This window comes from Corvus hawaiiensis, chromosome 25, assembly GCF_020740725.1.
Source record: "Corvus hawaiiensis isolate bCorHaw1 chromosome 25, bCorHaw1.pri.cur, whole genome shotgun sequence".
In the NCBI taxonomy this organism is placed as follows: Eukaryota; Metazoa; Chordata; class Aves; order Passeriformes; family Corvidae; genus Corvus; species Corvus hawaiiensis.
The window spans coordinates 4900588-4924176 of NC_063237.1; the positions used below are offsets into that span (position 1 = coordinate 4900588).

The following is a 23589-nucleotide window of genomic DNA, read 5'->3' on the forward strand; positions in this document are numbered from 1 at the left end:
AACATTCCCACCCCATCCCTGTGCCCATCCCGTGGCTCCTCTGATTCACTGCCCCTGCCGTGGGGAAGGTGGGGGACCCCAGGAACGTTCCCTGTTCCTATATCTGGGAATCTCACGTCTCCACGGAGATCCGACACTGACCCACCCTTTGTTTGGCTCCCAGTTATGCCTGGCTCCCAAACCTAAACACCCCAGCCCAGGGTTATCCTGGAAATGCTCTTTTGCCCAGTGTTTTCCATGTTTTTATGCCACCCAACAGAAAGACTCGGCTGTTCTTATCCCAGCTGTGTGGGGGCTCTTTCCCTGGCCAAAGCCAGGGGTCTGATGAAGATTATCCTGACCCAGAAATGGAGGAGTCAGGGATAACCAGGCAGAGGAAGGAGGGAAGGGAGGTTTCCCAAGGCTCACCAGTCCCAGGCATGGTGCTGTGCACTGGATTGACGGAGAGGGGCCCCAAGGACCCTGAGGTAGAGACCTAGGCAGGAACAGAGGCAGGCAGTGAGCACTGGGCACTGTGAGCAGATAAATCACATCCTTCTGCTCCTTTCACAGCCCCTGTGCAGTGTGCTGGCTCCCAGGGACACTGATCACCCACATCTGGGCCTCTCATGGATATTTCCATTCATGTTCCAGTGTAGAAGCACCATTCCCATATCCAGGGCCATGGAAAGAAATCAGAATTTGTATTGCACGTGCCTGACACTCTCCACATCCATCTAAACTTATGGATCAGCAATGGAAAAGCCTGAAATGATCAAATTTTCTGGAAGCCCCAAGATCCACTCGGACATCTCAGAGCAGGTGTTCTCAGCCTGGAATTTCCCAGCTGCCTCTGGTTTAGGGCACAAATAATCCCAATCTCCTTTAGGGCAGTTTAATTCTCAGGTGACAATTGGCAGCTTGGGAGCTGCAATCCAAATTAGCCTGGGGCATTGATACCTGAAGGCAGCGCTTTGTTCAGGGAGGCTGATGAGTGAGGGCACAGCAGTCACAGGGGGATTCCTCACCCAGGCTCCTGCTGTGGCAACCCAAGCGCTTGTTTTGGTGCCCAAACAGGTTGGGCAACCAGCAACCAAACTTCCCGTGATGTTTTGCTGCCTTCTGATGGGTAATTCCAAAAGCCAGGAGATTTCAAGATAAAATCCTGCTGGCAAACACAGACCCTGCCTCCCACTCCTGTGCTGCAGCACTGAGGAGGTTCCTGCCACTTTTAAATGGCAAAGGCACCGGGCAACTCGTAAATGAACCAGTAGAAATGCAGCTAAATTGATAAGAGTGTGTGTAATCCTCATCCTCCATTAACTTTGGAGAGATTTTCTTTATCAATCTCTGGGGGAAAAGCTTTGGGATAGCATCCTAATTTGAATAAATTATCCTACAATTAAGCTAATCAATTCCTCCTAGGAAATTTGTATTTTCTTTCTACTGTGTTCAATAGCTAGAATTATCACTTAATTAACTGTTATAATTGAGTTGATTGTTTTCAATCGATAGAATAATAATGAATGTTCTGGATGAGATTCCATTCAGGTGGCTGAATCCCAAGTGCCTCACCAGTCTGGAGTTGTAGATGGGTGATTTGATGGGGGATGGCATCGGGCAGCTGATCCGCTTTTCCTTCTGGCGCCGGTTGCAGAACCAGACCCGAACCACCTCCTTTTCCATGGAGAGCTGCTCTGCTATCAAGGAGATCTCCTCTGAGCTGGGCTTGGGGTTCTGCTGAGAGAGGCAGGAGGTTAAAAAAGCCCCAAAGAGCACAAGGAGATCTCTGAGCTGGGCTTGGGGTTCTTCTGAGAGAGGCAGGAGGTTAAAAAAGCCCCAAAGAGCTTCAGTGGCTGCTGGGAGGACAAGGGTGGGGTTGGCTGCGAGCTGGGGAGGGGACAAAAGCTCCATCTGAGGCCGAGGGTAAATATTTGGGTGAGAGATTATGTTCTGTGAACCAGAAAGTGCCTCTGGTTCCACATCAGCTCTCCCGGAGTCGGGGCGGGGCTGAGTCACAGCTTCTGACCCTGTCATTGCACAAATCACCGCCCTCTTTGAGCTGAACAGCCCCAAAATCAGTGCTGGGGTCACCCAAACCTGGTGGCCTTGGCACTGTCCAAGCCACTGCCTCTCTCTGCCCCCAGCCCTCATTTAGAAAGGGAAATAACAGAACCCACCCCGCCTCCCGAGTCTTTTATTTTCATTCCTTTTAGCTCTGTGGGGTTTGCTCGGAGCTGAAGCTCAAAAATATCAAAGATATCTGGCACAGAGGTGCCAAGATAATGTTCCCATTACAGAGAATGGCTTCTACCAGCTAAAAAGGAGCTGCCAAAATGAGCTGATGATGGCTGGGCAAGTTTTGATAGGAGGGAGAAACCAAGAGAAAACAAGCTCAGAAACAGCTTTGATTTGAGAAATTTCCAAAGCTCAGTTTAGCCCTGCTGATTAAAGCTCTGCTTGGGTTCTGTAGTGAATTTTCTTGAAATTCTTGGAGCTTAAAAAGTAGAAGGGCTCCACTTCTGAATGGGCTCAGCAAAAATACTTGGAGCAACAAGTTCTGGGGTCTCACAAGAGCTGCTTAATGGGTCATCAGAGCTCCTGTGACACATCTGCAACTCAAAAAGAGCTGGGTGCAGAGATCAGCTTTGGCCCAAATGTGGTGCTAAAATTGTAATTCCCTTAAAACAACATTCAACAAGGAAATAACTGGGAATCTCATTGGGTTTAACTCTTTACCTGTTGCCCCTTCAAGCATTTTCTAACCTGCTATCAAATTAAAACCCCAAAACAACCTCTTTTCTGGAGGGGATTCAGTGCTCCAGCCTTGCAAATGCCAAGCTCAGGGAGAGTTCCCAACAGATGGAAAGATTTTCCCCCTCACATCTTGAAATCTCTTCTCCAGCGTGGAGCGGATGTTGGTCTCGATGCTGGTCCTCTTCTTCCTTTTCCGTCCAAACATCTCGTTCACGGAGGGGTAGGAATTGGGGGTGCTCATGGAAGAATCCAAAGGAGCAGATTCTGGGGGAAGAGGGAGGGAAAAAGAGATTTGCAAGAAGATAATGAGTTATTTTCATTCCCAGTTACTTTTTGTGAAACAAAGGCGCCTCCTAAAATAGATAAATTGTTCCCACATTGTGGCTCCTCCCTCTGATGATGATTAAAATTGCTCCAAATCCATCGACGAGCTTGTCCAAATCAGGGAAGGAATAGGAGTGCTGATATTTTAACCCACACACCATCTTTCCTTTGTGAGCCTGATTTCCAGCCTGCTCTGGTAGGGCCCAGGGGTGTTCCAAGGAGTTCATTGCACCCAGATGAAGATGTTGACCAAACCCTTTGGCTCGGGGTGGCCAAGATGTGATAAATGGCTCAGACATCCTGAAGGGCTGGGCGAAGCACGAGGCTGGTGTGAGGTCAGCACAGGACACCACCCCAAATCCTGCTGCCCCTGGGAATTCCCCTCTCAGTGATATCTTCCTTTTCCAGTTACCCCTCCTGGGCTGATGCCTGAGTGTAGATACAAAAATGCTGCTAGCAAGGATTTTCTTGCTATTTTCTAAGTGCATGAGAGACTTTTCTCTCTCATAGAAGAGGTAGCAGAGTATGTAAACAACCAAGCCACCTGCAACCTTGAAAAGTCTTGTTTATGGTACAGTAGAAAAATATTTTGACAATGGATGTTTTAGGATTTTAGCCAATCACCCCAAGGGGTGGCTGGTCCTTTGTCCAATCAGACTATGAAGAAAAAAGTCTACAAAAGAGTTTGTAAAATAATTAAATAAATCAATCTTGCTGCACAATTCCTGCCTGCTGGATCTTCTCTCCTCCTCCTCCCTACGGCTGTGGGACACGGTGATATACCCTAGGGCCCAGGCCTGTGGTAATACCTGAGCACCTCAGCAGCTCCTTCCCTCCTTTTGCAGCTCACACAGGGAGGGGCTGAACGGATTTGAGGCTCCTGGATGGATCCTCTCCTGCTGGTGGCACTTCTGCCTTGATGTCACCTACCTGCGTCACTGAGCCACTTCTCCAGCAGCGGCTTGAGCTTGCACATGTTCTTGAAGCTCAGGTTGAGAGCCTCGAAGCGGGAGATCGTGGTCTGGCTGAAGTCGTTGCCGTAGAGCTTCCCCATGGCCAGGCCAACGTCACCCTGCCAGGGGACACCCAAATCCCAGTGTGAGCACAGGGAAAGCCCTCACAGCTGCCACAGCCCCGCCCACAAGCACTGAATGAACTGGGCTGGGCAAGCCTTTGAGGTCATCGAGTCCAACCTACGACCTAACACCCCCTCATCAACTAAACCATGGCACCGAGTGCCACGTCCAGGCTTCTTTTAAACACATATAGGGCACGGGGACTCCACCACCTCCCTGGGCAGGTCATTCCAGTGCCTAATCACTCTTCCAGTGAAGAATTTTTTCCTGATGTCCAGCCTCAATTTCCCCCCAGGCTGCTTCCAGGATAGCTTCAGCCTTGTTCCCATGACCTGCCTGCCAGGGAGAGGGGATTTTTTCCCCACAGCAATCTGCCCCACACCCCTTAATACTGGAGAAGGTGCAGGTATTGAGGTGATGAGGTGTTAGGAATGGTTTTTCTCTTTGTGTATTTGGAAAGGGATGCCGCAAAATAACCCAAATTTACCTAATCCAGCCTTTCTGGAGGAAAGGCTCTGCCCCAAACTCCTCCCATCCCCTCCCTCTCACCTGTGTGAACCCCAGCTTGATCCTCCTTTGTTTGAAAGTCTTGGCGAACTTCTCCAGCTCCTCCAGGTCGCTGGGCTCCTCAGAAGCCCCTGCTGGGGTCAGGTGCTTTGCCACTTGCAAGTGCTGGGGGACGTCCAGGTGGGGTTCGACCGAGGAGCCGGGGAGGCCAGAGCGCCCCACAGCCTGCCCAGACACCCCAAAAGAGATGCTCAGAGTCACGAAAATAGAAAACCACCCCGTTTTCTGTGCCACTTGCCCTCCCTAAAGCAGCAGCGGGGAGTTCACCACGCTCTCAGGTGTGTTGTTACCTGGGAGGCCAGGCTGGGTCCGGGCTGGGAGAGGAGGAGGCTGCCCTGCTGCTGAGGGAACGAGAGGAGGTTTGGCTGCAAAGCTGAGGAGAAAAAAGAGAGACACGGCTGCTCAGTGAACATCCCCAGGAAAGCTCGGAGTGGGAAGCTCCCTAAGTTATTTCTTGCCCAAAATACAAGAATTTCAGCCATTAGGGAAGTGTCGGGCTCTGAGCTGGATTATGAGGAAGAAAAGGTTCTTCCCGTGGCTTTTTAGCCTGCAAGGGATTATTACAATAATGATAGAAGTGAAATATCTCATTTGCTGATCCCTGAGTGTCACTCATTGTGCTCAGGCATTTTAGAGACCTCTAACCTTGATTTTAGGTGCCGAGCAGCAGAGAATTTCCTACATCCTCTACGGGGAACCCTCCCAGTGCTTAATCATTGTAGCTCTTAGAAAAATGGACATCTTATTTCCAATATAAGCTCTTCTGACTCCGACTTTCAGCCACTTGATCTTGTTAAAAAACCCCTGATCCTCCAGTTAATCTCGTGAGCCCTCCCACTCTGCTCTCTGTTCTACATTTCATTTTCAAGTGTCATTTGGAAGCCATCTGACCCTTCCCTTCCTACCCTACTGTATTTCAAACAAATTGAATTTCTTTCAGAACGTAGGAGCTGACACGAAATGATGAAAGGGAAAAAGAAGGGAAATCCATAAACCCAACAAAAAACTGGGATTTATGGAGACTGTGTAATTGTTTAGTTGACAAACTGCCAAGTGCAAGCCTATATCTCTTAGAGGGAATGTCCTACAGGATCAGGTTGTGTAGTTCCCTAGAAATTTAGTTGGTATCAAGTCCACTGTGAGTGAAACCTAAAGAATTTAGTGAGGATTTATAACCTTGCCCAGAGCAGTCAATATATTTAATTGATTATAACTGCCAATTACAGGGAAGGCCATAGAAATTTATGGACTTCTGCTAATAAAAGGGAAAACAGATAATCTCCAGAATCAATCACTCACTCTCTCTCTCTTTCTGCCTTTTCTTATTTAATTTAGATCTGATGTGCACTATCCCATTTATTTACTTAGGCTGGGGTTGGAATAAGCCTTCCCTAACGCTGGAACAACTCAGAATTTCAAATCCAGGCTGGTAATGAGGTGCACATTTTTACCAGTGCAGGTAATTAATCACTGCCGTGGCTTTGCCTTGGGACATGGCAGATGCTCTGTCATTTGGAGTCTTTAAAATCATGATTGAACACCTTTGTGAGAGCTCAGCTCTGGCTCTGAGGAAAATGAAGGGCTGCATTCAGGAATCACCGGTCTGGCAGCTGAGATGAAGATTTCAGCAGCGATATTTCGACTGACAGGATTCCCAAAATCTCTGTGGCTGCTCATTGCCACCTTTACAGAGCTCTCCCACCCCGACTCAGGTGTGCCAGGATTAGGGCTGCGCAGGGAACGAGGGAATCAGAGCTGGGAATTTATCTGAGAGCTTCAAAACACAGCCCCAACTAAAATTCACATCCCTCTTGGAAAGGGGCAGCCCCCAGCCAAGCCCCTTTGGCCACAAAATCCATTTATGGAGCCACGGTCTGAAATCAGGAGACACCCAGGGCACTCCCTGATGGCCCCAGGGGCAATTCTGGAATATTTTCTGCCTTTCTGCAGGAGGAAGAAAACTCCACTTGTACAAAACAACAAATTCCACAGAGCCAACCTGAGCCTTCCCTTTCACTCCCCACTGGCTCTGTGTGCACGTGGCAAAGGATCACTAAAACCCGGCAATCACCCATGCAAATGGAACTGTTCCTGCACAGAAATCCAACTCCTGGCCAGAATATCCAGTCCTGGTCAAGCCTGGAACTGGAAGGGGTGACAACCAAAGATAGCTGCCAAAAAAAGTCAGTGAACAGAGAAATTCTCATCTATAAAAGGCAGCGAGTTCTGCTTTGCAGTAAAAGATGCTTATTATTCATGAGTAAAAGCAGGCAGTGAGGAATAGACTGTCCTGACCGTATTTCAAACAAACTAATTCAAAATTATTTGTAAATATACATCAAGTACCTTTATCCATCACTCAGCAGCATCTGGCAGAGAGCAGAATTTATATATTGTCAGGAAGAAATAAAGTCCCCACTTTCTTTTGGAGTGTGCGAACCAGTGGGTTCAAGCTGCAGAGATTTAAGGTTATAATCCTGAATTCCAGTTCATGTGGAGGCAGCTCTGTGCTGGGATAAATCCAGAACACAAGCAAAGCATGCAAGTCCCCTTGGATCTGCCAGGCTATGGATTAAAGCAGCAGAAAACCTCCATCCTCACCCCTGGGGCGGGAGAAATGCTGTAAAAATACTGGAGGTAAAACCAGAAATACAGGGACTTTCTCAAGCACTGAGCGAGCCCTCAGCGCTTTCCTGGAGCTGATTTCTCCGTGTTTCAGGAGCAGTGAGACCTTTCCTGCCCTATGGAACATCCAAACCTCTCGCTCTCCTCCCACAGCTGCTCCTGGCTAAGTTGGACCTGTTCTGCTGCCAGCGCTGTCCTCCAGCTCCTTGCCTGGATTTACCCTCCCTCCAAGCGATCAGCCCGGCCTCTGATCAGCTTTCTGGAATTAATGAGGAGTGGGAGGGAGCCCGGGCGGGCTGGCCCTGCTCCCCAAGGAGCAGCTCCTTCACTGTTTTGCTGGAAAACCGGGCGCTGTCCCGAATTCCAGGCTGGGATCCGTGCCTGGCTGCCCGGGCTGGCCCCAAGGTGGCACTCGTGGAGCGCACAAGGTGCAGGTGCCAGCAGCATCTCCAGCCCGGGATGCTTCTGGGATCAGCCCCGGTGTGGGAACAGGCAGCATCACGCTAGGAAAACCCGACATCCACGAGAAATGAGGTTTTCCCTGAATATTTATCCATTTCTTACCTTGTTGTCCTGCCTGAGACTGGGACAGAAGGAATTGGGGGACTGACTGCATGTGCCCAGGGAGCAACACCAGCTGCTGCAGGGTGTGGAGGGAGCTCATGTCCTACAGAAAACAGCAAAGGGAACAATAAAACTCAAGGATTTCTGCTCCTCACAAATCCACACTGCATGTGGGTAGTCTGGGGGGCTGGAGAGCTGCAGGTCCAAAAGTTTCAGGGGTAGGAGAAGAATTCTGTGCATACAGAGACATCCCCGTGGAGAAGCGTCTGCTTTGCCCTGGAAAAGGTAACTCTTGAAGAAGACATTTTTGAGGCAATCAGACTCTGGTTGTTGGAACAGTGAAACCTCTTGCATTTCAATTTCTTCCAGACAAAGTATTTCCAGAGTGAACTGCCTAAAATCACCCAGCAAATTGCAGCAGGCTCTCCCAGCTCACCACTGCTGCTTCCCACAGGACTGTTCTGAAGACTGGGGGAAATTGAAGAATCCCTAAATTGTATAGTGGATCTGAATACCCCAGGAAAGAACGAGGGAAGGGCTTACTGAGCATCTGTGTGCCCCCCTGGCATCCAACTCCCACTAGAATTTAACAAGAGTTAAGTGCTAAACTCCATTTTTTTTACCTTAGGGAAAAACCAATTCCCTCAAGGAATGAATTTCTTCCCTGGTGTAAATCAATTTGAGGCAACAACAGGCTCAGATTAGGAGTTAATCTGGTCTAGAATCCTATCTCCAACAATGGCATTAACCAGACATTCCTGAAGGAGGAAGAGCAGGGCAAACATTCTCAAACACTTCCCCACGGTGTTGTCTCAGCCTCCAGTTATTTCCAGTCCGAGGGATGTCCTGACCAGGAGTGGTTTCCCTGCTTAGCAAACCCTCAGAGGAAATCCAGCACATGTCCAGTCTACCCCTGAATCCATGAGGAAAAGCCGAGGAGGAAGATGAGGATTCACTTTTCCAATTCAGTGTTCCTCACCCCCTCAGGCTCCTTTTGCCCCTGGCCAAAGGAATTCAGGGAGGGGGTGAGGAGCAGCCTCTTTTCCTGATGAGCAGATCCCGGCTCCCTGGGCAGCCAGGTCACTCACCCCTGCGATTTGGCTCCCTGGCATCATGGATGATCCCTGCACGAGGTGACCCGACCGAGGGGGGATGGCAGATTGCAGGGAGTCACTGAGGTCCTCGGTTTTAATCTGCAAAAGAGCAAAGGAATTGTAGGATTAGAGAGCAGAGAGGAGGGATGAGCAGGAGGAGTGGGGAGCTGGGATCCAAGGGGCTGCAAGATGCTCCTCTCAGGGAATTTTCACGGTTTCCATCGCTGAAAATCATGGTCATCCACACTCCTGCTCTCCACTGGATCCCAGGGACAGCTCTCCTGCTCTGCCAAGCCCAGGGCAGGCTGGCACTTTGCTCAATTGAAACACTTCAGGAAAAAACCAATTGCAAGCAGCTTTTCAAGGTTTAAAGCCTTTTGTGGAGTTTTAATGAAGACACAGAGCAGTTCCCCTTTCCAGATCACCACTCAGGCCCCGATGGCAGGGCTGGCCATGGAAAACCTCTCATTTTTCCCTGCAGGAAAGAGAGAATGGTCCAAGGGGATGGGAAAGGAAAGGTCCTGGAGTAAAAGACCTCAAAAAGGCAGAGCAATCTCCCAGACTTGAAAATGCAGCACTCCAGGCACCAAATGCTTTTGTGCCATTACTACCAAAAAGCAACAAGAATCTGTGAGCAAAATCTCCCTCCTCAGTTACAAGCTGTGGAAAAAGAACTGGAAAACTTCCCAGGTGTCCAGTGGTCTTTTGGAGCTACTTTAATGTTCAAGCAAAGTTCTTGTCCACCAGAAAATAATGATTTTTAAATCCACATTCGTAGAGAAAAACGCACCCCGGGAGCAGAACCAAATCCTTGTTTCTGGTTTATTCCACAGTCTCCATGTCCATTTCTAACACTGCTGCTACATTGTTAAAAATTAATTTATTTAAAAAAAATGAATAATAATCTGTTCCAATTATTGTGGTAGCTGAAATCTTTTGGTAGTGCTGACTAGGACAGGAGGAAGGGGAGGATTTTGGAAGTTTTTAGGTTAATTCCTGAAAGCTGGGTGAGGAGTGCCCATGCACGGGGACAGGTAAATCATACAGAACTCTCCTCCAAGAAAAGACTGAACCAAATATTTCCTCAGCATGAGAACACCCTGAACAAGGATTATTCCTCATCACAGCAAGAAGAGCCTCTAATTCCCAAAAACTGGAAAAACCAGGAGGACTCTACAAAGGACAGGGCTTGAAACCCCTGAAGATTCACCCTGACTCCTGGACTGACCATCCCCAGGTCCCACCAGACCCCACAAAACCCCCCACCCCCTTCCAAACCCCACATCCCCCAAAGAAGAGGAGGGTCTTTGTCCCAGTGATGGGGCCTTGAGTCCTGCAACCTCCTGCCAGCAGAGGGGGACAAGAAATCCGCTCTAAAAACAACATCTCAAGTGGATATTTTGAGGCTGAAGGAGCTTTTCTGCCCACTTGAGCAACGCGAAGAAATACGCGGAACAATTCCAGTTGGAAGAGACCTCTACAATCATCGAGTCTGAGCTCTGAAGGATCTCCACGAGAGGAGAAAAGGGGGAAATGGGATCACAAGAGGCTCAACAGCTCCAGAGCAGGGAGCTGCAACATTCCCCTGTGCATTTTGGAAGGTGCTGCACGGAGGGAAGGTGATTACAACACCCCCTCTCATTACAGCTCGAGCTCTGGACACCGCCGAAACTCGTTTTGCAATAATCCCAGCTCCTTGCAACAAGAGGTAGACATGCTATAAATTCCAGCTCTTTCCTACCTTTCAGGTTGGCATGATCATCCCTCTTAGCCTGGCAGGGCAAAAAGAAAAAAAAAAAAAAAAAAATCAGGTGGAAAGATCTTCTTGATCGCTATCGACAGCGATAAGTCACTAGATGCCAGGCAAAAAGGGTCAGGAGGACACCCCGTTACCCCTGAGCCATCCAGTCCTTGCAGGCACGTGGATTTAGGGACGTTCTTTGCATTAAAAAGAATCCGTCGGCGCCAAAAAAGAAAAAGACTCAATTATTAAAAAAGAAAAGAAAAAAAAGAAATGAACGTTTGTCTGCTTCATCCAAGGCGGAGCAGTCCCAAAAAATATCGAGTTTTCCACGTCTCAGAGAGCCGGGCTCTGGGTGCTGCCTGAGCCGTGATCCCGATGGGAGTGGGGTGTTGAAGAGGCACGAGCCATTTCCAAACTGAAATCAATTTTTGCAGCTGCCAAGCGGGACGAGCTGGCGGCGCTCCAGGGAGAAAGGGGTGTGTAGCCGCATCCCGGCATGGCTCGATGTGAGAACGGGAGGTGGGTTTGGCAGAGGACCGGTTCCCGATTTAAAAACAACAACATCTCCCACTGCTCCTTCCCCCGGCCCTGGAATTCTCTGGCTCCCTCCTGCGCAGTGGGCGGGAACCTGGGGTTGCTCTTGACAAATCCTTCTCCCTCCGCACCTATTTCCATTGGGTTTAGGCTCAAATTTACCTCGCCCTCCTCTTCCTCTCCCCGACAGGCCTGCAGCTGGCTAATTGTTCATTAGCAGGAGTTCGGGCTCTATCCAAAACTTTGGGGATGGTTTATGCAAATCCTGCTCCTTCATTTTTTTTCCCTGGCTAAACCGGCAATATTGCCAAGTGTACATTAAAAAACCAAACCCGAAAAACCCCAAAAAACCACACACATTGTGGGCGAGGCCACTCAATATCATGAGACTCCCTTAAAATAATGTAAATTTCGGATTAATAAAACGAGGGGAGGAGTTGCCTCCTCCTTTCCCAGTGCATCTGCCTCAGATTTGCAGAAAATCCCTGCAAATATGGGAAGACTTTTCCTTGAGGAACCAAACCAGAAAAAAAAAGATTGAAATGATGAAATCCTCACAGAATCAGCTCATGTGAGGATTTGATGGGAGCTCTGCTGAAACACTGCAAGTGAGCAACAGTGATTTGGGTAAAAATTACAGGAGCAGGTCCCACTGGGATTGCTCAGGATCTTGGTTTGATAGGATCATCATGGATGGGGAAAAGGGAACGAGAAGTCACGGAGAGACTTTGTTCCCATTGAATTTTGCTTGGAAAAATAGCATTATTTAAAGAAAGCAACCTGGTCTGGTGGAAGCTTCATTGCCCATGGCAAGGGGTTGGAACGGGATGATCCTTCAGCAACCTTCCAACCTAAACCATTCCACGGAAAAACGAGCAGGGAAGAGAGCAGAAGCTGCAAATCCCCACGGCTGAGGTGAGGTGTGGGGGCTCTTGGCTGTGAATCTCCAGCACCTTCCTCCCCGAGGGGGGGCCCGGGGCAGGGCTGGGAGCAGGTAACGGCAGCTGGAGGCCCGGGAGCTCCTCTGGGCCAGGGCAGCAATCACACTTGCAAATCTCAAGTGGATGTTTGGATGTTTTCACAGCCTTGAAACAGGGTCAGCCCTGGAGCAAGCCGAGTGAAAAACACAGGAAGGGGTGACTGGGTGGAAAAGAGAGAGTCCCTTCCGCAGTCAGCTTGAACATCTGCAAGGATGGATGGGTTCTTACCTATCTCTGGCCTAAACACGACAACAAAAAGCAAAACAAACGAAGAAACACACTGAGGGTGATGGAAAATGATCAAAGCTCCGGAGCCTGCTTGCGTAACTGATTTGTGGAAGGTGTTTCATAAACATTTCATAAGAAGGAGAATTATGAAGAAAACATCTCCCAACCTGCCTGCAATTACTGCACAAACTCTTCCTTACCAGTAGGAAGAAGGGGAGAGGGAAAAAAAAAAAAAAAAAAAAAAAAAAAGGTACAACTGTTTTGTAACTGATCTGTGAACTTCTGGCAAACGCTCGGCTCGTGAAAACATCCTGCAGACATCTTGCAGAGCCGTGGAAAGGCGGGAAGCTGGGAAGGTTCACCTGAGCAGCTCTGCTTGCTGCTGTTCCCTTCAGATGGACCAGCGTTAGGCTCCATGCACTGATGGTTGGATCCCACTGGCTGGGCTGGAGCCCTCCGTGGGTCATCCCAGTTTAGGGATAATCTCAATGTTTTCCCCATCTAGCAGACCCCAAAGCAGCCCCAAAATCCTCCTTGGGGTGAGCTCCTGGTGTGACACACGCAGGGCTCCATCATCCTCCTCGTTCAGCCACCAATTCAGAGCCTCCAATCCTCTCCCCAAATCCAGGTCTGGATCTCTCCTGTCCAAGCCCTGCCAATCCTTGCAGCCCTGCCAGCCCTCTCCAGCACCAGTTTTCAGGCAGGAACCGTGTTAGTGGGAGATGGAAGACAGCCCTATTTGTTGGGAAGCTCCTCTTTAGACAGTGACCTCTTTGAAACACGTTTATCTGCCTCCACATCTGGCTTATCTCACGGTCAGAGCCGAGTTTAAGAGTTTGACTCACTCCCAGCCCTCCAGAGCAGAGGGAAGAGGAGGATCAGGTGCACACAGAGGGTCTGGAGCACCTGGCCCTCACTGAAAAGGAACGGCACAACTCTGAGTCACCCCAAAACGCTCTCCAGCACAGCCGGGCTGCCTCAAGCTGCCCCAAATACCTTTGCCTCAAGCCCAGGGAGGAAGCTTTAAGATGGAAATGGGTATTAAGCCCGATCCAAGGCTCTTGCAGCTCCCTGAGCCTTCCCACCTTCCGATGGCGTAAGCGCTCCGCCGTGAATTACCCGCGCACGTGGGCCCCATAAAATAAAAAAACACTAATAATAAATTATGGCAATAATAATAATAATAATAATGGGGTTGCAATTACTATTTCCACATGTACCGTCCTGCACGTACAGCAGGGCTTAGCAGACACCTGGAAAGAAGGCAGAAAACCTTAATGCCAATGCCACGATATTCACCCCGTAACATTTATATCCCACCGAAGGCTAGGAATTTTTGGAAGCTGTCAGCGTGACAGGAAGGAATTCAGTGTGAGATTAAGTCCCTAACAGGCTGTGTCCTAAAACTCAGCCGTGGAAAATTCAAATGCAATCCCTAACCTCAGCACACCTGCATCACTCTACACGAGGCCTTTGAGGTTATTAATTGAGGTCTGATCCGATAGGGTTTATCCTCAGCTTCGGCTTGGGGTGTTAATGGTTGTGCTGGAGTCAAAGTAGAGGTGGGAAGTCAAAACTTTAGGAGCAACCAAGCTGCATGCCTGACAGGAGAAAACAAACAGAACCACACGCAGCTTTTGTGGGCTCTCTGATACAGCTTTTCCCCGGAATTTTTTGCTTCCAAACAAACAGGGAAGAGAGAGAAGTCCCCCCTCGCTGTGCTGAACCTCAAATGATCCCCTGTGGCACAGCAGGCTTCCAAAGCAGGGGCTGGGCAAGGGAGAGGAGAACCAAACCAGAGGTGGGGAGAGCACCTGCCCTGCCTGGCCACGCTCACAGCGACACCTGCTCAGGTGGGAGCGTCCTGGCCAGGGCTGCTCCCACAGCCTGGGGGGCAGAGAGGCTGGTGAGTGCTCTCAGGGGGCACAGAGCTGCTGAAAAGATACTGGAAAGGCAACTTACAGCACCTTCCCGCATGCTGGTGGCACTGAGGCACGCGGTGCCTTCCCTGCCAAGGCCTGTGGGCATCCCAAACTGGGAGCATTTCAACAACAGCCAGGGGAAGATGCCATTTTCTTGGTCAGAGTGGCCAGAACCTCCAATCAAAGCATGGAAAATGCTTTTACCCCCATCAAGGCTGGGATTTCTCCTCTGTCTCCCTCTCAGGGCTCTCCCTGTCCCTTCCTCAGCCCCCTGCCCCAACCTTCCCATGGGTTGCAGCTCTGCTTCCTGCACCTCTTTCTCTCTCTCTCTCTCCATTTCACTTGCCCAACTCCCAAACTTCTCCAGAACTCCACCTCTGCCTACACCTCCGTGCTTATCTGCTCTGCTCTCACCCTGGGCTGCATCCCTGCCCCTTTCCTTATCACCCTGATTTCACACACACCACTCCATGGCTTCTCCCCTGCCCTCCTGCAAGCTCACACAGGTCTCCTGGAGCCCAAGCATGTTCCTGTTCCACTCCAAAGTTGCCTTATTGGGATTTTCTGGGCCTGCATGAAAAATGTCCCTTTTTTTTTGTTTGTTTTCCATGGATCCCTTGCCCATGGGGAGGAATCTCTGTTTGTTCAGGACTCTCTGTGCCTTCTGGCAGTGACAAATCCAAACACCTGGCACCGCATGGATATCCCTGGATTAGCCATCCGTGGGGAAAGTGTCCACACAGCCCAGGTAGCCCTTGAGAGGTAACTTCCCACCGCATCCCACGTTTAGGAGGAATTAACTCGGAATCAGACGGCTCTCGTGGCTGGGGCTGGCTCCATCCCAGCTCCACGGGCCGCTCCCGTTGGTCCCTGGCACTTTTGGCAGCGGCTGCCACGCCCCAGGGAACTGGGACAGGACAAGAGCAGCTGGAGGGATTGCATTAAACACAGCGAGCAGCGCGATTAAAGAGAAAGGGAGAGTGCAGCAGATGGGAGAGCATCACACGGGGTTCATCCTGGGTGAGGGGATGAAGCCCACGGGTGGGGGGAGCTCCAAGCCAGCTCTCTGCTCCCAACCTGTGTGAATTCCATGGGCTGGGGAAGCAGGCAGGAGGGTTCCCTGCTGCTGGATAAACCCACTGATCCCACACTGAGCAGATCAGCACCTCTGGGGAGGGAGAAAGTGCCCTCTGATGTCCAAAATTAGAGGCCTTGCTTGGAACCCATCGCCTTCCCCTCCGTGGGCTGGGACTTGCCCTCGTGCAGGACGGGTGCAGGGCCCCACCCTGGCTGGGTGGTGCAGGGTTTGGGGTGAATCCTTGGAGCTCAGCACATGAAAGGCCTTCAAGGACTCGGAGTTCTCTCCTCATTAGTGGTGACTCCGGGAGAGTCACATCCAGGCACAGCACTCCGTGCCACTCAGCCCTCAAAGAAGTGCTGGGCCACCTGGATTGTGGCTGGCCAGTGACAGCCGTGCCTTGGGCTGAGTTTCTGTTGTGGAAAACGAGATCTGTGACCCTTCAGATAGATCCGTGAAACTGGGGCTTGTCCCTTGTGAGCACAGAAAGCGTTTCCCAAAGGATGAGCAGGGAATTTGCACAAAGATCTCCGTCTCTCGCTCTCAGACAGGTTTGAAGCAGCTGTACAAGGTATTTTGCCAAGGAAACAGGTGTAGGAATCACCTTATAAATGAAGTTTGCTCCTTAAAAGCTGGAGAGCAGGAGTTTGGGAACGGACTGCAGCTGGATGTTAAGGAACAGATAAAATCCAGCCAACTCTGGGTTGTTGTCAACAAATTAATTCAGTGGTTTCAGGTCCACCTCTCGAGAAAACCAATTAAAAAAGGCCAAATCCTTGCTCCTAATTGCATCCCCCTTTCCCTCACAAGTTCCCCTGGCCTGTTTTGGAGCTCATTCCCAGCAAGCTCATCCGAGGTGCCAGAACAAACCCAGCCTGAAGAAGGGGTTCCTCTGCATATCTGTCCTAAGCAAAGCAGGGCCACATTTAGGCACAGAGGACTTTCCCTGGAGCCAGGGCTTTCTTTGATGCTTTCCCAAAGGGCTGCATTTCAATGAGGAACCTGCACACAAACAAATTTATGCAATCAGCCTGTCCCTAGGACAGAGCAGGGAGACTTCAAAAGGGAAAGGCCAAGGCAGAGCTGAGCTTAGATCCAGTGTCAGGCGAGGCAGATACAAGGCCAGCCCTGATTTCCAGCCAGGGGAGGCTCAAGAGATGAAAAGCAGATGCAAGACTTAGGCTGATCCCCTGAGGCAATGGGGAGAAGAGAGAGTGAAATCTGAATTGATCCCCAGAGGGGAGAAGGAAGCAGGATGTGAACCTCCCCTTGAGAGGAGGGCAAAAGAGGACTGGGATGGAAATCTGGAGGGCAGACTGAAACCTGAGCTACCCACGGGGAAAAGCCAAGCAGGAACAGAAATGACATCCAGGGAGCACATGAGATTAGGGGAGGTGGGAACACGGAGTGCAATGAAAAGCGATGAGAGAGATCCCCGGGGGGAGGGAAGCCCTGGTGGAGCGAAATTAAAAGTGCAGGGAGTTTTGCATCCCAGATACTAATAACAAACTACCCAGCGAGTTAGGCCCTCCTCTCCACCTTCAAAAGGATGGAGGGGAGGAAGAACTGGTCTGTGGTTGAGCACAAGACTATGAATCAGAGGATGGGAGTCCATAACCCAGCTCTGCCAGGGAGCAGGCCCCTGGATTCCAATCCACCCCAATGTCCAGGGGCAACCGTCCCATGAAGCATCCCCTGATCCCAGCTGCAATCACAGAGCTCAGCATCTTTGGGAAAAGCCAGGGAGGCAGGCTGGGTCTGCAAGACAGGGCTGAACACCTCCCCGCCTTCCAGAGGCACCAAGGGATGCTAAATCCATTAGCAGAGCGCCTTCAGACGCGTGGGTGGAACCAAACAAGGTCAGGGTGTTTGTTAGTGGCACCCAAAAGGAGCCACCAGGGATTTCACATCTCAGGGGCAGTTTGCCCGCTTTGAATTTCTCACATCATGTGCCTACAGGACATCAGCTGTGGAGCCCTGAGATAACTCGCCCTGCTACCTCAAAGCAACTGCTGGAAATCCCACATCAACCTCAGAAATTAAAGTTTCTTTGGGCAAGGATGGTCAGATATGAACAGAGCAGGGAGAGGACTTGGACAAGGAGGTCCTGAGGGAAGGGAACCCCTCCAGCACCTCTTGCAGGATCCTTCACTTGGGTTTAGAAAGGAGGAATTTTCCAAGAGATCCAGCTGAAAAGGCTTTCTAGGAAGTCTGTTGGAAATCTATGTCCTTGCTACATCCCCTGGCTGGTGTAAACCAAAGAAAGCAAAGAAAAGGAATAAAGAACCAGCAGTAAAACTGAAGCTGGGCCCAGCTCAGGCACCTCTGTGCCTGCTTGTCTTAAACATTGTCGAATCTCCCAGCCAGATCCCCTTCAGATTGATGTGATTAATGATAATGACAGGTTTGATAAACAAATGACAGCCTGTCTTGCAAGGGTCAGCCTTTTGCTGGAATGAAGAGTGCCTGGCACATTTGGATAGGGAGCAGAGGCAGATCCTGCCCAGCCTTTCCACAAAAACCTGTCAGCTTCTTTTCAAGAGGGGCATTTTTTCCCCTCCCAGCTCTGGAGTGCAGGGAGGGCTTGGAGAGGAGCTCTCATTCCCCTCTCTGGAGGAAGAGCTGATCCTGCATTCCTCCCTGGCACTCAGGAGCAGCAGATGACAGGGTCCTGCCATCACTTCCCTGCTGGAAAAGCACTCCTGGCTTCAGCAGCTGTGCGTTCTCCTCCTCCAGCTGTGGACGGATGCACATCACCGTGAGCTGGGCCACAACCCTCACACCACTCACACAAGCCCTGGCACCTCCCAGAACCATCAGCCCTCCATCCAAGTGTGTCTTCCAGCAGGCAGCACTATCCCAGGGCTTAGCTCCAGACACCTGGCTCTCCACAAACAAACAATCTGGTATTTCCTAAAGGCTGAGCGGGGAATTAAACCACCCCAGACCCGGCGAGACCGCAGCACCTGGGCAGCATCACCACATGGCAGCCAGGAAAAGCTGTTCCAGCACTCTCAGCCCTTGGCCTGGTCCCATTTGAGGCAAACTGGCCTTGAATTTTGCCAGGCAAGGAAAGAGTCACTCAGATCTGTCCCTGCCATGCTCTGGCCACAATCCCAACCCATCAGAGGCAGATGTCCCTGTGGAGGCTGCCAGCACCGAAGGTGAAAGTTTATTACTGTGCCTTTGCATTTCCCTCGCCATAAACAGGAAACAACCAGCATCAGACTCACTAAATAAAAAAGCCAAACCAGATAGGCAAGGCTGAAGATGCTGCTTTTTCCATCCACACCCTTTTCCCTCTCATTCACATACAAATTACTGTTGCATCCAGGTGGGAGGAGAGTTTGAAGAGGGGAGGGAAAGGTGGGGGGGGAGAAGAAATGTTTGCCAAATAGGCTGAGGGATCAGAAGGAGCTTTCTCATAAAGCACTGGGCTGACCCACAAACTGCTAGAAAACCTCAAACTCCGCAAGAGTTTCCCTCCTCCCCGTTTGCAGGGTGCGAGCAGCCCCGGCAGGGAATTGGGAGGCAGGGAAGGGGTCTAACCAGGTCACTCCACCCTTCCCATCCCGCCTGGAGCGCAGCAGGGGAGGGAGGGAAGCAGACCTGAAATGTAGGCCATCTACAAAGGCTGGGGGAGAGGCTTCAACGATGTGAGATTTATGATCTTGAAAGTGATTAGAGCCCAGCACTCCAAATAAAGGCAAAGAGAGCTCCTGCAGTCAGTTTGGAGTTGGGTTTCAAACCATCCTGCCCTGGCTTCGGTTTGAAAACTTGAATTGCAGGCTAACGAAAAAGAAGAAGAAGGAAAAAAAAAAGCCACCCAAAACCAACCTCAAACCCCAAACCAAATTAAAAAACCCACCAACCTCCACCCCTAATGAAAGAGCTCAGCACCTGATTTTACATGAAAACACTTTGATATTTCCAGCTCTCCTCTTTTCCTTTTTTCTCATCATTTGAAATCTATTTGCAGAATTGAGGATGAATTCACCAACAGCTGAGGTCAACCCTAAACGTGAGTGTGGAGCCCGTGTGTGCTCGGGCTCCTGCTCATTTAAGAGAATAATTTAAAGTAATAATTGTTCTTTTAAATAACACTACTTTCAAATAGTAATTATTATTTTAAATAATAATGATTTAAAATCACTCTACCCATGGCCTTGGGAGGGCCAAGAGAGGGAGACAAAGAGCCACTTGCAGAGGGCTGTGTCCACTCAGGGACTGTTCCATCCCATCCCTGACATCCCGGCAAACCCCTTTGGCAGACTCTGGGGAATCAGAGCAGAGTAGAAATAAAATAAAACAATAAAATGAGCTCGTTCACAGTCTTTGGCTTTTTAAACCCTGCTAAATGCCCAGCTAAGTTGGCTATTCAGTTACACAGACGAGCTGGAATAAATGAGTTGGATTTTGTGGTGGAAGGAGGAAAATAAAAGTGGAAATGCTGCAAAAAAAAAAAAAAAAAATCATAAACCACAATTTCTTTTTAGGAGGAAGGTATTTCTACTGCCTGCAAGCCTGGCTGCCCCCACAACTTGCCCAGCATCACTCAGAGGGATACAGAGGACGGAGGGTCAGATCAGCAGTGGGTGTAGATCAGCATTGCTCCATCACCTCTCCTCGATTAACCCCAGCCCCAACACCTTTGTGGTGTTGCCATAGGAGAAGTCTGCAGCATGGAACGACCTCGTGCTCATTTCTATCTGCAGGGAATTTCCTTTTATCACCCCTGGTGAGAAGATTGGATTCTTCTCCGGGCATGCGGAGAGCAAGCCCATGCTCTGGGCTCTGCAGTGCTCAGAGCTGGAGACACAGGGCTTTTTGTTTGCAGCTGGGATTCCAAAACCCTGGAAGATGGCTGAGCGTGTTAAGACACCTTGGATAGGAAGGGGAGACCCACCCAGAGCAGGAGCAGCCAAAGCAAACAAACAAACAGCAGCCTGGCTGACATTTGTCAAGGCGAGAGCCACCAAGGGGAGCTTGAAGGACAAAAAAAGCCATGTGGAGAAGGTGCAGCTGCCCTGTGCTGCTGGGAGGGAGCCCTTGAGTTTGGGGAATGCACACTGGAAGTGTTGGCTGCTGTGCCAACATCTGCCTCAAGCCTGTCCAGGATGGAGTCCCAGCCCCTTCTGCATTCCTGGTTGCAGCTCCCGTCCCTGGAATCCTGCAGCAGGGCAGTGTTTGGCTCTCCAGGCTCCTCTTCTCCTTGCCGGGGCTCAGCCCAGCTCTGCTGGCCACAGGAGGCCTCCGCTCTGGGCTCAGAGAGCATTTTCCTACAATCCCAGAATGGTTTGGGCTGGAAGGAACCTTAAAGCCCATCCCATTCCAGCCCTGCCATGAGCAGGGACACCTTCCACCATCCCAGGGTGCTCCAAGTCCTGTCCAACCTGGCCCTGGACAATTCCAGGGATCCAGGGGCAGCCACAGCTGCTCTGGGCAATCTGTGCCTCATCACCCTGCCAGCAGAACTCCTGTGTCTGCAGAGATCCAGGACCTCCAGAGGGCTGTCACCTCCTGATATGGCACTCAGGGATTTTTAGAGCCACACAGGAAGATCTGCAGGCACTGAGAGAGCCAGGGAATGCTTTTATCTGGACAAAGCTGGGGGAGAAGAGCACACCCAGCAGGGAAAATGGCCCCTCAGCTGCTCTTTTGCAACTGGGGTTTGCTTCCACATATTTTTATCTGCTGTCCCTTTCCCTGCTTCCTTGCAAAGAGGAACCTGACCTGGGCACCCCAAGACCTCAAACCACCTCCCCTTTAGTGCTGACTGAACACTCCTGTGAGTCAGCCCCGTGCCTTTGTCCCTGCACACCCCCGTGCTGTCAGTGCCAGTGTCACAGCACTGGGGCTTTGGGGCAGATTCGCACCCCTGCCACCATAACTGAGGTGCTTTTTGTTCCTAAATGATGATAGAAAAAAAATTCAAAAGCCAGAAAACCCCTCAAGCAAATGGTCATTCAAAGAAACTCTGTAATTAGCTGAACTTCCATGAATTAGGAAGAGGGAAAGCAGAAGTGTAATCTGTCATTTATCCCACAAAGGGAACTGGGAAGGAGTTCTGTGGTCAGTTTAATGGCAGCTTCTGACCTAACAGTTTTTATCTCTTAGCAGGAGCTGCCTGGGCCTCAGAACGATGAGCAATTAAAAAACAGCCATTCCAGAAAGGAGGAGAATACCTGGGAAGCCAGGGAGCCTCTTACCTGCCTGTTAAAGTCCAGCCCATTCTGTTCATTCCCTACAACGAAACAAAGAGAAAAACATCTCAGTATTAACGACAGTCAGCACTGGTGGGAGCTTTCCAGAACTTGGAACACACATAACCAAAAGCCTGGCCCTGGGAGAGCAAGGAGAGGAGGAGGAAGGCGCAGCAGTGGAAGGATGAAGGCAGCTTCTGCAGCGTTTGGGTGGTGCCAGCGTTTGCTGAGCCATAAAAAGTGTTCCTGCCTGGGAGATACCTGGCCAAGGGTGGGGGAAATCTTGCTGAGTGCAAGGGAGATTCCAGCAGAGGTGAGCTGGAGGACATCACAAATCTCCAGGGAAATCCAGGGCTCACTGTGGGAAAGGCCAGCAAACAGGTGGCCAGGGCTGCTCACCCAGGATCTTCAGGAACCCGCGTGGCACTTGGTAATTACGGGATATCTGAGGGAACACAGGGTGCCGTGGGGTTGTGCTCAAGAGGCGTCTCCTTGATTCCAAAAGAGATTGGCAGGCACAGGGGGAAAAATCAGACAGGTTTCAGCCTGAAGGTACCGCACAGGCCCTCACTCATTCCCCTTTGATGATAAACATCCCCCCCCTCCATCACACCTGCCAAATTCATCAAGAACATCACAGAGCAAAGGTTGTGCTCTCCACACATCTGAATGCTTTAAGGGATTCCACGAAGCTCTCGAGCTGCAGAGGCAACCCCAAGACACCCCTTCCCCCTTTGCAACACATTCCCCAAGCCATTCCCTGCCAGTCCAGCCGAGTTGGTGATGAACAGCCTGGAATTGTTCACATCCCACCGGCACAAGCCCCCAGGCCTCCTCCTCCTGCTGGTTTTTCCAGGATACCTTTCCCCACGAAGCAGAGCCCGTGGCCTGTGATCTGATCAAGCTCCAACACATCGTGTTTTCCAGCAGTTCAGGGCTCCTGCAAGGAGCTGGGAAGAGCTTCGGAGAGGCTGTGCAGGCAGGAGGGCAAATCCAGCCCTCCCGTGGACCTTCCTCAACTGAACAAGCCTTTACCCTATCCCAGCACACATTTTTCCATGCACAGAGTATTCCCAGGTGAATCAGCCTGGATCCTGAGGGGGAGTGTGCTTGGTACAATTATCCACGGATGGCAAAACATTGGAGAGTCAGGGATAACAGAGCTTTGTGGCTGCTCTCTGCTGTCTAGAAACAGCCCTGGAGATTTAATCTGTGACATTTGAAAAGCACTGACTGTGGAGACGGAGCTGTGGGACCATGCTATGGAGCAGTGCCACGGCAGAACGAGCTGCTGCCCCCTCAATTTGAGATCTCCTCACTATCTGCAACCCCAGCCAGCTCTGAGCTGTCCCCCAGTTCTGAAATCTCCTCTGTGTCCTCACTATCTGCAACCCCAGCCAGCTCTGAGCTGTCCCCCAGTTCTGAAATCTCCTCTGTGTCCTCACTATCTGCAACCCCAGCCAGCTCTGAGCTGTCCCCCAGTTCTGAAATCTCCTCTGTGTCCTCACTATCTGCAACCCCAGCCAGCTCTGAGCCCTCTCCCCCAGCCTGGCTGCAATCCTGCCCTGCTCCTGCCTTCCTCCCGACCTGCTTCTCCCAGCTCTCAGCCCTTTATCTCCTTTCCCCATGTAATTCCCTACTCTGCTCCAACCCCCTCTGCTCCCTGTCCAGCTCTCTCCAGCTGCTCCCACCGCGGGATTTGGGCTCATTCATTGCGTTCCAGCCCCGTTCCAGCCCCAAAAGCCAAGGAGAGCAGATCCAGCGATGGGAATGCTGATAGCGTTAATGGATGATCACAATCAGCATCCACACACCTGAGCAGGACCGCGTGCGCATCTCCAAGGCCTGCAGTTTCTACCTTTGAAACCCCCACAGGGTGTGGGGGGGGTGTTTGATGCGATCTGGAGGCAGCAG

The 23589-nt window shown here is 50.7% G+C and overlaps 1 protein-coding gene across 2 annotated transcripts in view; it reads right to left on the reverse strand.

Moving 5' to 3' along the window:
* Positions 1–23589, reverse strand: part of POU2F3 (POU class 2 homeobox 3) — a 39537-nt gene that overhangs the window by 2236 nt on the left and 13712 nt on the right. For both annotated transcript variants that reach the window (XM_048329039.1, XM_048329038.1), the window contains 9 exons: positions 21682–21716; positions 8981–9085; positions 7893–7995; positions 4994–5076; positions 4686–4868; positions 3991–4132; positions 2864–3000; positions 1555–1716; positions 409–475 (listed from right to left, as the gene is read on the reverse strand). In XM_048329039.1, coding sequence (XP_048184996.1) covers positions 409–475; positions 1555–1716; positions 2864–3000; positions 3991–4132; positions 4686–4868; positions 4994–5076; positions 7893–7995; positions 8981–9085; positions 21682–21716 — 1017 coding nt within the window. The remainder of the gene's footprint in view (positions 1–408; positions 476–1554; positions 1717–2863; positions 3001–3990; positions 4133–4685; positions 4869–4993; positions 5077–7892; positions 7996–8980; positions 9086–21681; positions 21717–23589) is intronic.